The following is a 16,491-nucleotide window of genomic DNA, read 5'->3' as shown; positions in this document are numbered from 1 at the left end:
AGGAGGTACCATGGAAATTATAATGCACACAGACACCTGTGATGACAAAGCTGTTCCCAAACAGCTTTACAGAAAGGGGCTGTTGAGAAATGGTGGAGGCCAATGAAATATGAAACTGCAAACAGATTCAGCAAATGCACCATGTTCCGCTGATTTAGTTCATCTTGATGGAAGTGATGCATTTGTAATATTTGCTTATGATAAACTTCTGCTGTTCTAAGTTCTAAGCCAAGGACTCGAACCCGAAACCTTCCAGTGCCATATATTTTGTATCTATTTTGTTATCGTGTTCTGAGGGACCATGTGGCACTGCATTATGTCTGCAAACATGAAATACATCAGCTACCACAACCTTGAATTAGATGGAAAGATGGATTATTCACCAGCAGTGAGGGATTCATAAGGAACAACAGCAGAATAGAGCATTGACACTCTATTCATTCCAGTGGGGAAACTGTTCCTTTCCCATATCCCATCTTGTTCTCTATGAGACATACAGACACATACAGGTGAGAGCAAGTTTCAGGGTCATAGCGCAGGGTGAGCCAATGTACAGAACCCCTGGAGCCGGGGGTTAGGGGCCTTTCTCAGGGGCCTAATGGTGACATTCAGTTCAATTTTATTTGTAATGAGCATTTTCACAGCATTACAGGGTAACAAAATGCTTTATATTATGCCTGCCCAAAGCGCCCAGAGATCAAGCCAGAGGTGACAGTGGCAGGGAAAAAAACTCCCTAGAAAGAAGAAACCTTGAGAGGAACAACACTCAAAAGGGGAAGCCCATCCTCCAGGGGCCAGCAGAGGAAGTCAAATGAACAGGATGGCTTTAAGCAGCGACTCTAATGACAGGCTCAGACTCCGAACCCACAGAGCCACACTCTGCCCCTATAGGGAAGGTGCATATTTTCACATGGTTGTTTGTTTTATTCAGTCTCGAGCTAATGTGTACTTATTTACATTATGCATGTATAGTATGACAGACTAATGAACCTTTAGGTCCATTGATAAACTGTGATGACAGTGGTTTTCAGACTGTAGAAATGTATGCGTTACTTAATAAAGGACATTAGTCTGTGTGTAGAGGTAACTGCTCAGAAATTGCATCTCACGACACCAGCGCGCAGAAGCAAATTTGGTGGTGAGAGATGTTTTTCATACTCAAGTCAAATGAGGCCTTTATTCAGTTGGGCCTGTTATTCAGTGCAGCTGATCAGAAACCTGTCAGGTCAGACAGAATGTGTCATCAGACAGGGTGTCAGTAAATGATAGCTTGGGCCTTCCTTGGAGCGATTGGGCCTAACAGATCAGAATTAGCTGTGCTGTTTGCCCTCAGGGAGCCAGTAGTGCATTGCTGTACGAATGAGAAGCCTGCAGCCAATCAATGTGTTTCGCTATAATGACACAGAAACATTTCAAATCCTATTAGAAGCTTTTTAGTCAGAGTTCTGAAGGTGCCAATGCACTGATACAAAAAGGTGTCAAAAGAAAAATGATTTCTATGAGATCTATCTATCTATCTATCTATCTATCTATCATCTGTCTATCTGGACGAACGGACGTGCGTCCATCCATCCATCCATCCATCCATCATCTACCTATCTATCTATCTGTCTGTCTGTCTGTCTGGATGGACGGACGTGTGTCCATCCATCCATCCATCCATACATACATCCATCATCTATCTATCTATCTATCTATCTATCTATCTATCTATCTATCTATCTATCTATCTATCATCTATCTATCCATCCCCCACAAATAGTGTATTGCTCTAGTTGTAGCCAACCTTTTCAGAATGGGGGTCAGCTAACTTCCAGGCAGCCAAGGCAAAGTCTGCAGCTTGGAAGCTTCTCCTGGAGGCTGCTACACCATGTGTGGTCTTTGCTAAACAGATCCTCTTACACTTTGTTCTCTGGCTTCTGTACCAGGACAGGATTGTGGTCTGACCCAGAGAGAGAAAGAGGGAGTTGAGATATTTCTTGACACACACACTATATGTACAAAAGTATTAGGACACAATTCATAACCATTGAATTCAGGTGCTTCATTCAGACCCATTTCCACAGGCATATAAAGTCAGGAATGTGGCCGTGCAGTCAGGATTACAAACATCTGTGAAAGAATGGGTCGTTCTGAAGAGTGCAGCGAATTCATGCATGGTGCTGTCATACGATGCCACCTTTGCAATAAGTCAGTTCATGAAATTTCTTCCCTGTTAACTGTCAACTGTAAGTGGGATTATTGCAAAGTGGAAGTGTTTAAGGACAATAGAAACTCAGCCATGAAATTACAGACCACCTAAAGTAACAGAGCAGGGTTGCAAAGTGCCAAAGTCACCAGCGCTCTGTTGATTCGATAATTGTAGAGTTTTTTGGTAAATGTCATGTTTTTTGGTAAATTCTTGCTTCTGCACAATGACCATGTAAATATGCAGTCTGTGTTTTATAATGACACTCTTACCATCTTATCATTTTGCTGTCCGTTTCAGGCTTTTCATTAAATTTGGAGCTGCTGCCATCTGCTGGCAATAATTATATGATTATCTAACTCTTAAGCCTATCAGTAAACAAGTGGCATACATTAAATTGAAAAAAATGATGATGAATGGGTGCAATGTTAACATAAATACAGGAAAGAATACAGGAACCTATTTCAGCACAGAGGCTTCCTTTTGAATGCACAAAAACTTTTTGCACAATACTTACAAGGGTTGCAACTGTGACAATTCCAGACTTGACAGCTTGCCCAAGTTGTGTTTCAGGAAGCTTAGCTGTAATGTAAGGCATTTGTGCTAAGAGTTGCTAACCATATGATTGGCAGTGTCACGATGAACGGCCATCATGTTTTTGCCAGATCATTGGTCCTGGATCAGTGGTTACAGCCGTAATCCCAACAATAACAACCATAAACCCTACTCAGCCTTAACCTTAACCATAAGTAACCAAGCAAAATACAAGACTTTTGGTCCCCACAATGTAATATATACACAACCCACACAGACACACACACAAAACTTATATTAGTTTTTTGCTGTGTTGTATTATATAGCTGTAACTCCATTGCTAATTTGCATTCATTGGAAGTTCGGTCTTGCAGCACTTATGCCTATAGCCATCTCCTTGACTGCTGTATACTTATCGTGTACCATCATTTTGGACAAAATATGCATGTTAAGTAAATAAATGTAAATATAACATCTACATCTATAACATCTATAAGTTTTTCTTTGTGGTCTACGAGGCCATATATTGTGTCTCTCTTTCTGGACTATAGACAGGGAGAGGCTCTTACTTGAACAACATTGCCAAGGCCACCACCTGTTTGTGCTCCATCTTAGACCTTCCAGTTGAGACCTTCACTTTGCCCGATTTCATGACACTTTTAGGCACTGGGGACCCTAACCTTGTACTTGCCTAATAAGGAATGGTGCCTGAAACTGACTCAACCCTCAGGGTTTTTTACTTCTTACTTTTGGTAGCTCTGCTGCCACTGGCCAGAGAGTCATGCTGAGGTTTTCCTCTCGAACCCGACCTGGGGAACCCGACCTGGGGAGAGCTGGTGTACGATGCACTTCAGCCTGACAGCTGGACCCAACAGAGTCTTTGTCGACTGATTTGGGCCTCCCATCGTTTTTAAAAGGACCCCTTTATCCTCCCCTGTTCATGAAGCCGTGCTGTCCTCATTTATTTTTTTCGGCCAATGAGAAACACCATGCTGGACAAAGCTGCCGCCGCCCCCTGCTGTCCTCCCAGGGGGGTGCAGGCTCCCCAGACACACTAGCAGATTAACACCAGTTGCTTCTGCTTTTTGCCTTTATTCTCCACTTATCTCTGGCTGCCAAACGTTCCCCCCCTTTGTTATTAAACAGCTACTGTGTCCTGTGTCTTCAAGCAGTGTTCATATCACCTGCAGTAGTTCAAAAGCTCTCTTAATGCAGAAAGAGCCCTGGGAGGTGGGCGATTTGGTGTGGAAGCATATTTCACTCTGGGTAACCGTTGTAAGTGGTCTCTGCTGGAAGCATGCTTTCATTTACGCTTCACTCTCCCTTTTTTGTGTATTTGTTTTAGGCACAAGTGACCCCTACGTGAAATTTAAATTAGGCGGGAAGACAGCTTACAAAAGCAAAGTCGTTTACAAGAGCCTCAACCCAACATGGAATGAGTCATTCTCCTATCCTGTGCACGATCTGGAGAAGGCACTTCTGCTTAAGGTATGCTGAGATTGCAGCTTACCAGGCTTTAGCTGATTAACTTGCTCTTTGGATGCTAATCTAGTTGGTCATATAAAACACCCCTATTTGTTCCAGCCTGTGTTTCCTGCTCAGTGATACTCAGCACAGGGCTGCTATGGTTATCATTGGTTAGCCATAATTTGCTGCTTTCGAACATTTTTAACCAGAAATGGAGAATTTTACATAAATGCGGATGTACTTGTGATGTCTGGCTAATTTTTCCTGATTGCTGTGCCCTTGTAACGGCGTAGGTGTACGACCGGGACCTGACCACAGACGACTTCATGGGAGAGAGCAGCATCTCCCTGAACACGCTGGAACTTAACAGGTGAGCATGCAGAGAAGGAGAGCATCTCTGCAGTCCTGTCGACAGGTCTGATTGCTGTGTGTCATGTGCTCTGAGCCCTTTCTCTAAGCCCTACCTGAGCAAGCAAGAACATTGTCCTTTTACAGAACACGTGAGATGAAGTTGTATCTAGGAGACCCGAACAGTCTGGAAAATGACATGGGTGTGATAGTCGTGGATGTTTGCCTGTCACTCAGAGTCAGCGGGGACAGGAGTCCCGTGGTAAAAAACCTCCCCAAGACTTTACTTTTGTTCCTGTTTGGCATGATCTCTTTTAGTCATTTTGTTCTCCTGTATAATGGAGTTAATTTACTTGCTATTGCTTTCTAGGATCCGAAGGTGGTTCCAAAAGGAGGAAAATCCACAAGGGTAACATTTGCTATGCAAGCATCCTCTCCTCTTAATACTCCTGTTCACCTATTACTCTAAAAAACTTCTCCTCTCCTTTAGCACAACCTGTAGAATATTTCTGTATGACTTCAATCATTAGTGCTGCTCGTGCATGTGCGTAAAAGTTGTGGTCAGTTGATTTAGTTTGATCACCAGTCTGGTCCAGCTTACATTCAGGCAAGGTTACGTAGAGATAAGCTTGCCAGTGAAGTTCATGGCCAAAATAAATTCATTTACACATCACTGTACAAGGCCAACACCACTCATATATCTGCAGGACATTTCAAGGGTGTCACCCTCTGTCCTAAACTCCGCCTTGAGCGCAGCCATGCTGAGGCCAAAGACACATGTAACATAAATAATGCACCACTAGGTCTCCACAGTTACTGCTGATGTCACAGTTACACATCTATCAATGGGTCACGAGCACCAGACGTGCTGCCTGTGCTCAACGGCCCTACTGCATCCTGCTTTGATACTAAGGACTGGCTCCTATGAACAATTCACCTATGCAATAAGGTGGCTGAAAAGCTCAAACGTAATTTAAAACAAAAATCTTCTAAAAACAGACAAAGACAAAGAATTATCCAGTTCACATTTTAGCAATAGATCACTAGTAATTCATTATTTTATCACAAGGGGGCAGTAGATCATTAGATGAAAAGTAACAAAGTTTCTATTGGTTACTGCAGGCAATCAGGAAGTTTGGGAATTTTCCCGCTGGGCCGGCCTTGTGAGAGCTGGTCTTTCTTCAACTACAGCATTATATAGCCTATATGTAGCCATATATTATGTAGCCTATACATGGCCCTATATCATATAGCCATCGCTTGATTGCCCCCCCCCCCACCCCTCCCCCCAAAGCAGCAGTCAGCAGCAGCTTTTGATGCCATTGCTTTTTGATGCCAATCCACCAGTAGTTAAGCATAATGTGGGGGGGGGGGGGGTGGAGGGCTGCTGAAGAGCCCCCAGAATGTTTTTGCTTTAAATGAGCAGAGTCTCTGCTGATGAGCTGTGCTCTGCACCGCACTGAGTAATCGCTTTTAGTTTAAATGGTGCATTACAGTAAACTACTGGTGTCACATGATCTTATTTGCATTTTAATTGGCCAAAAAAAAGAACAAAGCCTTATTGCAGTTTACAGCAGATACTGTTTAATCTGGTCTATTTTTTCCCAAGCAATAAGTGATAAATTAAATTCATTTAGGCTGAAATCGGAAGCAGTTAAAAAAAAAAATTCTCAGCCAAAGTTCTTATGTTTTTATTATCTTGTGGGTTTTTATATTGCCAGTCAGTTTACCTATACGTCTGCCTGTCTTTAATCTGTAGATTAGACTGCTAGATGAACTTCAATTTGGTTTTAATTAGACTGAAAAAGACAAAGCAGTTTCATTTGTGCGCTCTGTAGGCAGAGATACACAGGCAGGAAAGGAAGATCAGCATCTCATGGCAGCATTGCTGCTCTAATGACAGTAAAGGAATTTCTGAAGCTGGGCTCTAGATAAAACTGGGATGTAGACGTGAGAGATGATTCACTGCGCAATGTCTGATTTTTTTTCTCAGAGAAACATTTCCCCTGAAGTGAGAACTCGTTTATCTTTTGACACGGAAAGGCGAGGCCATGAATGGAATGTTGTAGCTATTCTCCCCCTAAACAGCCGTTTATACACAGTATAATTACCCCAGAGGGTGGAAACGGAGCTTGTATGACTGGCGTGGTTTTCTTCTGGGGGGGGGGATACTCTGCTTTGCAAACCCCTGTGTAAGTGAGGAGATCAGGGCGTGAATTGCCAGTGCTTCCCAAGCAATAATCCAGATGCTGGAGCGTAATGTCCCAGCTGTCGATGGACACAGCCGCCTGGCCGTCCCGTGTTGCTCTGCACCATATGGAAGCAGTCTCAGTCTCTGTTTAATGACCAAGAATAGATACTGTTTAGGGGCCTCTTGTGATTAAGTGGGCCTGTTTTATTGGCCAGAGAGATGGAAGCAAGTCCAAGATAAACTCTTGGGGATGTCATGGCTTGGCTGCCCCCCCCCCCTTCCTTCATTCTTTTTTTGCTAATTTGGATCTCCCTGTGTGGCTTCACCCCCCCCCCCCCCCCCCCCATTACTGGGCCTGAGTGAGAGCGGGAGGTGGGGCTCTGCCTTCCTGGAGCCGTGGCAGAGCAGTGAGTGTGCGATTCAGCAGGCAGCCGGTCCCGCCTTCCCCCTCGGCCGTGGCTCGCTGCCATGGCGTCTCCCGCTTAATCACAGCTCTCATGAAGGTTACGCCAGCATCGCTTGCAGTGCTGCAGAAAGACTAAGGCAAGCACTGCTGAATCGTATAAGCTCCCTGTCAAATCCAGTATTATGTGGCTCCGCGGGCCGGACAGGACAGCTCTTGAACCCGCTACACTTAAATGAAACTTGTTTTCAAAAAATCAGGTTTTAAAATATACCTGTTTCTGTGATAGATAACCTACCATCACAGCTTTGCTCAAGGGCTGATGTCATAAATTCTAACAGGCATTTCGCCACACACTGCCTGTCTGTTGCTGGTCACATAAAATAGTCTCTCATAGCTCTGCCTACAGACTCCGGGTGCTGTCATTGGACTGTATCTTCCCGTTGTGTTTCAGGGTTGCGGTTTTAGACCTGTGTTATCATAAACTAAACACAGGAGAACCTAAATTTTCACTGGATTGAGCCTTAAGATAACAAGACTCACTTTCTGCCATTATAACTCACTAGCAAACCAATGCATTGTGTTTAAACTAACTTAGGAAAGGTGTCTCCTTTTTCATCCCTGTTCCACTAGATGTGCTTAACTACTGAGGGTCAATTTTATCAAGCTGAAAAATCATGTTTATGTTAAAATAACATGACAGTGAACTTGTCTGTCGCTAGTAGGTTGCTTCAGTAGGTCAAGATAACTGGCTGTAGGTGTTTGGCTGCATGTGAGACCTGTTATTTTAGATTAATTGCTTTTATTTACTGCCCCCACACCATAGTCTTCATTCTGACATCCATAAGGACGTCTTTATATCATTTTTAGAGCAAAATACAGGAGTCATTTCTGAGAGAATGAGAGGCAGGGACATTGAGTCCCCAAGTGTGACTGTGCTTCCGCAGCCGGCCTTGGGGGGTCACCGTGGAGCACTCTTGGATTCCATGAGGATACAGCAGCTGTGGAGCAGCGTGGCTCAGGTGACACTCGTGGAGCTTCGGGAACCCCCAGCTGATGGACCTGCTGACGTCTTCGTGCTCTTCAAACTGGGAGCCCAGAAGTACAGGAGCAAGGTAATCATGTAATGGGGCCCCAGCCTGCGATCTGCCGTGGTGCATGGGCTTCCCAATATCAGACAGTGCTTAATGCCATGCTGATGTGATCACAGTTTTATATAAGAAAGCAGAGCAAATGTCTGGCATTCTGGAACACGAACAACCTATGGGTCTGGATGCTAAAACAAAAATTCTCCCTCCGGCCTTCAACTCCAGAGGTGCTGAGTTTGGGTCATGTTAACATGCTAACATGCTAACATGCACAAACATGAATCCATTCTCACCACATGGTTGACCAACATAAGTTTGACACTCACTGTGATGTAACTCCCATGCCTCCTCACTTGTTCCCTCAGATTGTGTGCAAACAATCCAGTCCACAGTGGAAGGAGAGATTTGACTTCAATCACTTCATTCATGGCCCTGATATGCTGGAGGTGGAAGTTTGGGCCCGGGATGGGCGGAAGCATAAAGAGAGCCTGGGCATGTGAGCTTCACCTCTTGGTGTTTTAGCCTTCGCTTATACTCCATACATAAGTTGCACGTGGCAGATGGTCATCATATAGCCAAAGAGTTAACACTTCCCCACTGACAAACTGGGGGCTCTTCCTCCCACCTAGACCAATGGCATGGAGTGGTTTTCTCTCTGTGTACAGGTTTGCGGTGGACCTGTCCCAGATTCCCATCAACCAGCAGCAGATCTACACACAGGTTCTAGATGATGGCACAGCCTCTGTGGTGTTCCTGGTCACGCGGACACCTGCCTTTGGGGTCTTCATCTCAGACCTCTGGGCCTCACCCCTGAAGGATGCCAGCGAGAGGAAGCAGCTGGAGGACAGATATGTTAGTTACCCCCCCCCCCCCCCCCCCACAGCCGGCTGTCAATCAGAATAAGACCAGTGAGCAGACAAACAGGCTTCTAATCATACCACTTTAACCAGCAGCCCGATCGACCCTGTTGGGCTACGCTGGGCTGTGACTGACAGCATATGCTAACCTCACTTGCCACCACACTATAGAAAAGCACAGTGTAGCACACGTCTGTCGAGATAAATGCTCTTGGCCAGTGCCTGGAGAGGCCATACCCACGAAAAACCTGCTTTATCAAGATTAGCAAAGTAACTATACTTTCTTTATACTAAGGATTTTAAAAACAGCCTTCATTGACTAAAGTTAGATTACACCCTCACCAATTATGTCACGAATATGATGGTAATAAAAAAAAAACAATTCTCCCCAATGTGTGCATTTATGACCAAATATATTGTACTCCTGACAATGCATGCCAGAGCGAGAGTAACTCTGGCATAACTGTACAGCGACTTTGTCTAAATTAAGTAGGAACAGCCAGTGATCTTTGCAGTGCGAAGCAGCCGCAGTCACGCCGGGGCTGCCGTGATCTTCACTTACCAACCATTTCACTTATCGACCTGGTCGTTGGAACAGAATTTGGTTGTGAAATGACAAGAGGGTGTACACGCACAAACAGATTATTCACACAGAAATACTTTTTCAATCCCATAAATGGTTAAAGAATAAAAATGTTTTCAGTTTAGAATTCTTGCAATAAAAGAACAAAAGGTCCAACCCTACAAATGTGTGAAAGAGTCTCTCAACTGGTGGTTCACAGGACCACTTTCAGTGGGTCACAGAGTGTGTGGTTAAAAAAAATTGCTTACTGCCAGCGCCCCACAAAATGTATTTGGTTCAAAGATTTAAAAACAGTTGTGTTGTGACGTGAAAAATGTGGGTCCAGTGACTAAAGCGGCTGAGAAGCAGTGGATTAGACAGACATGCCTGATAAGGAACTTTAATAAATGTGCACTCCATGGGAAACTGCCGACATCACCAGCAGAGACGGGAGGAAGGAACTCCACCCAGGGAGGGAGCAGAGCAGCAGGGAGAAATAAAAAAGGACAGTCACTTTGGCTTCAGCAGCGCGAAACATGCAAGGAAATAAAATGGCCATCAAGCCGAGGGGAAGGATGCAGCTGGGAGAGGAGACAGGAGGGGTGTCAGAGCGTCGGGGGGGGGGGGGGCGTCAGAGTGTGTCAAGGGGGGGGCATCAGAGAGTTGGGGGGGGGGGCGTCAGAGCGTCAGGGGGGTGTCAGAGCGTGGGGGGGGGGCGTCAGAGCGTGTCGAGGGGGGGGCATCAGAGCGTCGAGGGGGGGGCGTCAGAGCGTCGGGGGAGGGAGCGTCAGAGCGTTGGGGGGGGCATCAGAGTGTGGGGAGGGCGTCAGGGGGGGTATCAGACCGTCGGGAGGGGCATCAGAGCATCGGGGGGGGGGGGCGTCAGAACCTCGAGGGGGGAGCGTCAGAGCGTGTGCAGCTTACCAGGGGCGAGAGGGACAACATCCCAAACCATCAGAATGAGCCAGAAAAAGAATCGGGTGAAGCAAGTGGGCTGGCTTGATTTTACCCCCCAAGAATGCCCAGACCCCCCCCACCACCACTGTTTCACAAAATGAAATGCTGATTTCAATTTGAATGTCTCTGCAGCATTTGAGGAACAGCTTCAGAAACGTTCAAGACGTCGGTTTCCTCCAGGCCAAGATTATCAAAGCTGCGGATCTGTCAGCAGCTGATCTGAATGGTACAGAGAGTCTCCCTTCACTGGTGCTGATCTCTAAAGGAGTTTGACGACATCTTCCTTAGAGTTATACTTACATGTGTTTTTGTTTTGTCAGGAAAGAGCGACCCATTCTGCGTTGTACAGTTAGGGAATGACAGGCTTCAAACTCATACTGTCTACAAGACATTGAACCCAGAGTGGAACACTGTGTTTACCTTGTAAGTAGAAGACCTTTGTTATTATTTGTTTCTATTTGGCACATACAGTATAACCAAAAAAATAATATATAAAATACTCTGCTGTAATCTGTTGTATGAGTACTACTCGTATATATGCCATCTATATGAGTACTACTCGTATATATGCTATGTTGCTCTCAGTTTATTTGCTGTTGTTGGCACATTGGTGTTTAATATTTGATATAATAAACAAAAATAATAATAAAAGGCTGTTTTTTAGGCCAGTCAAAGATATTCATGAGAATCTGGAAGTGACAATCTTTGATGAAGACGGAGACAAACCTCCCGACTTCCTGGGGAAAGTGCTTATTCCTTTGCTGTCTGTAAGTTGCATTGCACAGTGCCCGTTTCAGGCTGAAACAGGTATTTATCTTAAGAGTTAAATAAGGTCCCAGAGAAGGCGCTTTGTGACTGTGTTAGCTAAGAATAAACATACTTTTATGCTGGTGTTGATCAGTAGTCACAAACTGGTGGACTGCGGGCCTTATTTGGACTGAAACATAGTTGAATCTGGACCGCACCATCGATTAATTCATTTGCAGGCGGGATCGGGCGTGTCCAGAATTTGTGGAATAAATGCAGGACAATAAATTATTGTTATTATATTCAATGAAACTCCAGTGTAAATTCTAAGAAAAAAAATAGATACATACCTACCTGCGCATCAGGAAGAATGCTTTCCTGTTGCCCCCCCAGCCCCAGATGCAGCGAACCTTGACTATGTGTTGCCAATGGAATTTGGCCGTCAGGAAAAATAGCTGAGTACCCCTGATGTCCATTTGTTAATACATTCATTACTGTTTCATTCCGTTTTTGCATTTTAGATACAAAATGGTGTACAGAACTCTTACCTGTTAAAAACACATGACTTGGGGAGACTGTCAAAAGGAATAATATGTCTGGAAATGGATGTGTTTTTTAACCCGGTAAGTATCGTACTTCCACTGGCAATTAAGGTGTATAATACATGGTGATTACAGGCTGCTTCATCTTGGCTGCAATTGCCATCTGTGTCGCATTCGGAGAGGCAGATCAGGAAGACAGGCCCAGCACAGCCCACATTCTGGGAACAGATGGCCCAGAGATTGACCAATCAAAATGCTCAGGTCCAGGACTGAGGCTGTATGGGCGTTTGCCTTTGGCAAATGTTGTACAATTCAGCCTGGCTCTAAAATAAACCTTCCTAACAGACTGCACTAATGAACACAGCTTCTCCTCCAGGTCTGATTGGATCTGCACTGAGCTAGAATGTTCCCAGTAGTTTAGTATGTTGGTGACCATCAATGCAGAGTTTGTGGCATGAAACCACTCACTTTTGAAAAGTGGAGAATAATTCCAGTTTTCTAGCAATGTTTGGATAGGAACAGAGAATATGTTCATGGTGTTCCTTATCTGCATCGAACTGGATATGATTCTTGTACACTGTCAGAAAAAAAGAGTCCAGCCCTGCTACAGGTTTGTTCCCCAGGGTACAAACAGCATTAATGTACCCCCAATGGTACAAAAATGATCCATTTCTGTACCGTAAAAGGTACATTTACCTACAGATAGGGTACAATTGGCAGCCCCCTGAGGGTAACAAGTAAATGTAGTGTCAAAAGGACAAATTGGGCCCTTTTCCTGACAGTGTAGGTGCTTTACATTCTCGTGTTTATTACACTCATAGGTTAGAGCGAGCATCAGAACCTTCAAGCCGAAAGAGACAAGGTTCATTGAGGACAATCCCAAGTTCTCCAAGAAGGTTTGTGTTCTTGATGGATGTGACGTTATATCAGTGTTGGAAGCTACACTAGACCCTGAGCATGCAGGGGGTTTCCTCACTTGGTGTTTAGGGTTGCTGAACCTTCGTGAGCCGCACGGGGCTTCCTGCGCAACATGGCAGAGAGCACAGCTATGCAGACAGCTCAGAGTTTTGCCAGATAATTGGAGCTTATCAGCTCTGCTTATGTCCCCTCGCGCCTTGCTTATGACCCCCCCCCCCCTCCTGTGCCTTGCTTATGAGCCCCCCCTCCTGTGCCTTGCTTATGACCCCCCCCTCCTGTGCCTTGCTTATGACCCCCCCCTCCTGTGCCTTGCTTATGAGCCCCCCCTCATGTGCCTTGCTTATGAGCCCCCCCTCATGTGCCTTGCTTATGGCCCCCCCTCCTGTGCCTTGCTTATGACCCCCCCCTCCTGTGCCTTGCTTATGACCCCCCCCTCCTGTGCCTTGCTTATGAGCCCCCCCTCATGTGCCTTGCTTATGACCCCCCCCTCATGTGCCTTGCTCATGAGCCCCCCCCTCATGTGCCTTGCTTATGAGCCCCCCGCTCATGTGCCTTGCTTATGAGCCCCCCCTCCTGTGCCTTGCTTATGACCCCCCCCTCATGTGCCTTGCTTATGAGCCCCCCGCTCATGTGCCTTGCTAATGACCCCCCCCCCCCATGTGCCTTGCTTATGACCCCCCCCCTCCTGTGCCTTGCTTATGACCCCCCCCCTCCTGTGCCTTGCTTATGACCCCCCCTCATGTGCCTTGCTTATGAGCCCCCCCTCCTGCGCCTTGCTTATGACCCCCCCTCCTGCGCCTTGCTTATGACCCCCCCTCATGTGCCTTGCTTATGACCCCCCCCTCATGTGCCTTGCTTATGGCCCCCCCTCCTGTGCCTTGCTTATGACCCCCCCCTCATGTGCCTTGCTTATGACCCCCCCCCTCATGTGCCTTGCTTATGAGCCCCCCCTCCTGTGCCTTGCTTATGACCACCCCCCTCCTGTGCCTTGCTTATGAGCCCCCCCTCCTGTGCCTTGCTTATGACCCCCCCTCCTGTGCCTTGCTTATGAGCCCCCCCTCATGTGCCTTGCTTATGAGCCCCCCGCTCATGTGCCTTGCTTATGAGCCCCCCGCTCATGTGCCTTGCTTATGAGCCCCCCCTCCTGTGCCTTGCTTATGAGCCCCCCGCTCATGTGCCTTGCTTATGACCCCCCCTCATGTGCCTTGCTTATGAGCCCCCCCTCCTGTGCCTTGCTTATGACCCCCCCTCATGTGCCTTGCTTATGACCCCCCCCTCATGTGCCTTGCTTATGAGCCCCCCCTCCTGTGCCTTGCTTATGACCCCCCCTCCTGTGCCTTGCTTATGAGCCCCCCCTCCTGTGCCTTGCTTATGAGCCCCCCCTCATGTGCCTTGCTTATGACCCCCCCCTCATGTGCCTTGCTTATGAGCCCCCCCTCCTGTGCCTTGCTTATGACCCCCCTCTCCTGTGCCTTGCTTATGACCCCCCCTCCTGTGCCTTGCTTATGACCCCCCCCCCCATGTGCCTTGCTTATGAGCCCCCCCTCCTGTGCCCTGCTAGTTGGCATTCAGAGCAGCACCCTTCCCATCACAGGCACAGTGTCTCTCTGAGCCACATGGCCCCATTTCCCCCCGATTCACTACAAAATTTCCAATCCTACATTAATCAAAATGGATTTCATATTATTTGTACTTGATAGGTGCATATCTTAAATAAGTAAATAAACTGTGAACAAAATGTCCTCTCTTCTCACTGTCATATTTCTTAACTGTCAGGTCTTACAGAGGAATGTGTACCGTGTTCGGAAGATAAGCCGTTCCATCCTGTACACGCTGCAGTACATTAAAAGCTGCTTTCAATGGCAGAACACACAACGGAGTCTGATAGCTTTCGTGGTGAGTCCCTCTCGTGTCTGACCCATGTCAGCTGCATCTTCTGATTGGCTGTTGCATCTGCCAGGGAGAGAGCCATCCCCCACACTGCATCCCTGCCAAATGGGCCTCGCCCCTTGCATACCATCTCCGTGATATTTCAAGAAAAATCTACCATGTTTCCCAATTAGGAGTTGAGCCTGCTGCCTCAAAGAGCCGCCACCCCGATGCCTTTTAACCTGATATGTCGGTACTCTTCCCTCTGGTGTCACCCGGTCCCATCCGTTTATGTGACATCGCTGTCTTTTCTGTGTTGCAATGCCAACTGTAAATAATTGGCCAGCTCTCATCCTTGCCCTCTGAATGATGTAAGTTTCACTAACAAGTAACTGCCTTTTCTGCTCTTGCTGCTAAAATTGGCTTGGGGTAGTTTCAGCAGTGCCTCTGTAGGCATTACTAATGAGTCCCTGTGAACCAGTGCCCTGTGTAACCCCAGTGATCTGAAATAATCTGCACTTGACCCAATCCTCCCTCCTCCAGTAGACCCATCTTATAATTGGAAGGATCTCTGGTAGGGTAGATCTCTGCCTGTGGTTCATAGGTCTTCTGTGTATTATGTATCTTACGAGCTGTTATGTGTCTTATGGGTTTCTGTCTTTGCTTGAAAAAATAAAAGTCCATTGAAGGTGACTGAATGGTATGTGGAAAGACTAAGGCAGTCAGTCATACACCGACAGAGAGACAGACAAAAGCAAGCAGATAAAGACAGGCATGTTCAATCAGGCCCCCTGCAGGTGACCAGAGAGTCGCAGATTGAGCTTCTCGTGGAGATGTTTCACAGAAGATGGCAGTCTGTGTGACCTTCTGAATTGCCAGGGATTTTCATTTGCATGAGTAATAATACTCAAACTGTAATTCTCCAGTCTGAAAGCCCAAAGTCTACCTGTCTGCCTCTAATACATGTCATTTTAGAATCCCTTCCTCTGCATATTAAATTCAAAAGCCACACTGCAGTCTTGCAAAACTCGAGCTTTTCTCTGACTAGCTGATATGCACTGTGAAGAGGTCGCTGATTAGACGCTCCAAACGCTCACGAGAAAACCAGGCAGGCTTCTGTGTGGCTCCAGAGGAGACATGGAGCTTTGGCACCTCCTGTCAGAGCAGTGCTGGCAATGAAGGTCTCCTTTGCTGAATCCTGACAAATAAAATGCAAAGGAAAACATGAAGATTATAATAATTCTTGATAAGTATATTTTGATACAGTTTATGCATGGGTGACTTGCTAGTTTTTGACTAACAATCATTATTTTATTTACATGTGCTATATATATTTAAAAAAAAATAAAAGCAAAGTGTATATACAGGGAAATCGGTATGTGAGTAGACTGAGTATGTATATGGGACCAGTACTGAAGAAAGTGTGATTATACATACATGGAGATCAGTACATGGAGTGTGAGTATGTGTACAGGGAGATGGCTATGTGAGTGGAGTGTGAGTATATAGACGGAGAGATGGCTATGTGAGTAGAGTGTGTGTATATAGACGGGGAGATGGCTGTGTGAGTAGAGTGTGTGTATATAGACGGGGAGATGGCTATGTGAGTAGAGTGTGTGTATGTAGACGGGGAGATGGCTATGTGAGTAGAGTGTGAGTATATAGATGGGGAGACGGGTGTGAGAGTAGAGTATGAGTATATAGATAGGGAGATAGGCAGGTGAGTAGAGTGTGCGTATATAGACAGGGACATGGGCAGGTGAGTAGAGTGTGAGTATATAGACGGGGAGATGGCTATGTGAGTAGAGTGTGTGTATATA

General features: G+C 46.1%; 1 protein-coding gene across 3 annotated transcripts in view; it reads left to right on the top strand.

Annotated features, from left to right (window-relative positions):
* The window catches only part of LOC111846748 (multiple C2 and transmembrane domain-containing protein 2-like), a 62,999-nt gene that overhangs the window by 22,831 nt on the left and 23,677 nt on the right, over positions 1–16,491 (top strand). For all 3 annotated transcript variants that reach the window (XM_072698353.1, XM_023817279.2, XM_023817277.2), the window contains exons 5-17: positions 4,068–4,210; positions 4,483–4,559; positions 4,685–4,799; positions 4,908–4,946; positions 8,079–8,246; positions 8,585–8,715; positions 8,885–9,071; positions 10,728–10,821; positions 10,916–11,018; positions 11,260–11,362; positions 11,864–11,965; positions 12,706–12,780; positions 14,579–14,698. In XM_072698353.1, the coding sequence (XP_072554454.1) occupies positions 4,068–4,210; positions 4,483–4,559; positions 4,685–4,799; positions 4,908–4,946; positions 8,079–8,246; positions 8,585–8,715; positions 8,885–9,071; positions 10,728–10,821; positions 10,916–11,018; positions 11,260–11,362; positions 11,864–11,965; positions 12,706–12,780; positions 14,579–14,698 (1,457 nt within the window). The remainder of the gene's footprint in view (positions 1–4,067; positions 4,211–4,482; positions 4,560–4,684; positions 4,800–4,907; positions 4,947–8,078; positions 8,247–8,584; positions 8,716–8,884; positions 9,072–10,727; positions 10,822–10,915; positions 11,019–11,259; positions 11,363–11,863; positions 11,966–12,705; positions 12,781–14,578; positions 14,699–16,491) is intronic.

Source organism: Paramormyrops kingsleyae, chromosome 13 (genome assembly GCF_048594095.1).
Source record: "Paramormyrops kingsleyae isolate MSU_618 chromosome 13, PKINGS_0.4, whole genome shotgun sequence".
Classification (NCBI taxonomy): Eukaryota; Metazoa; Chordata; class Actinopteri; order Osteoglossiformes; family Mormyridae; genus Paramormyrops; species Paramormyrops kingsleyae.
This window is presented reverse-complemented; position numbering and strand designations above follow the sequence as displayed.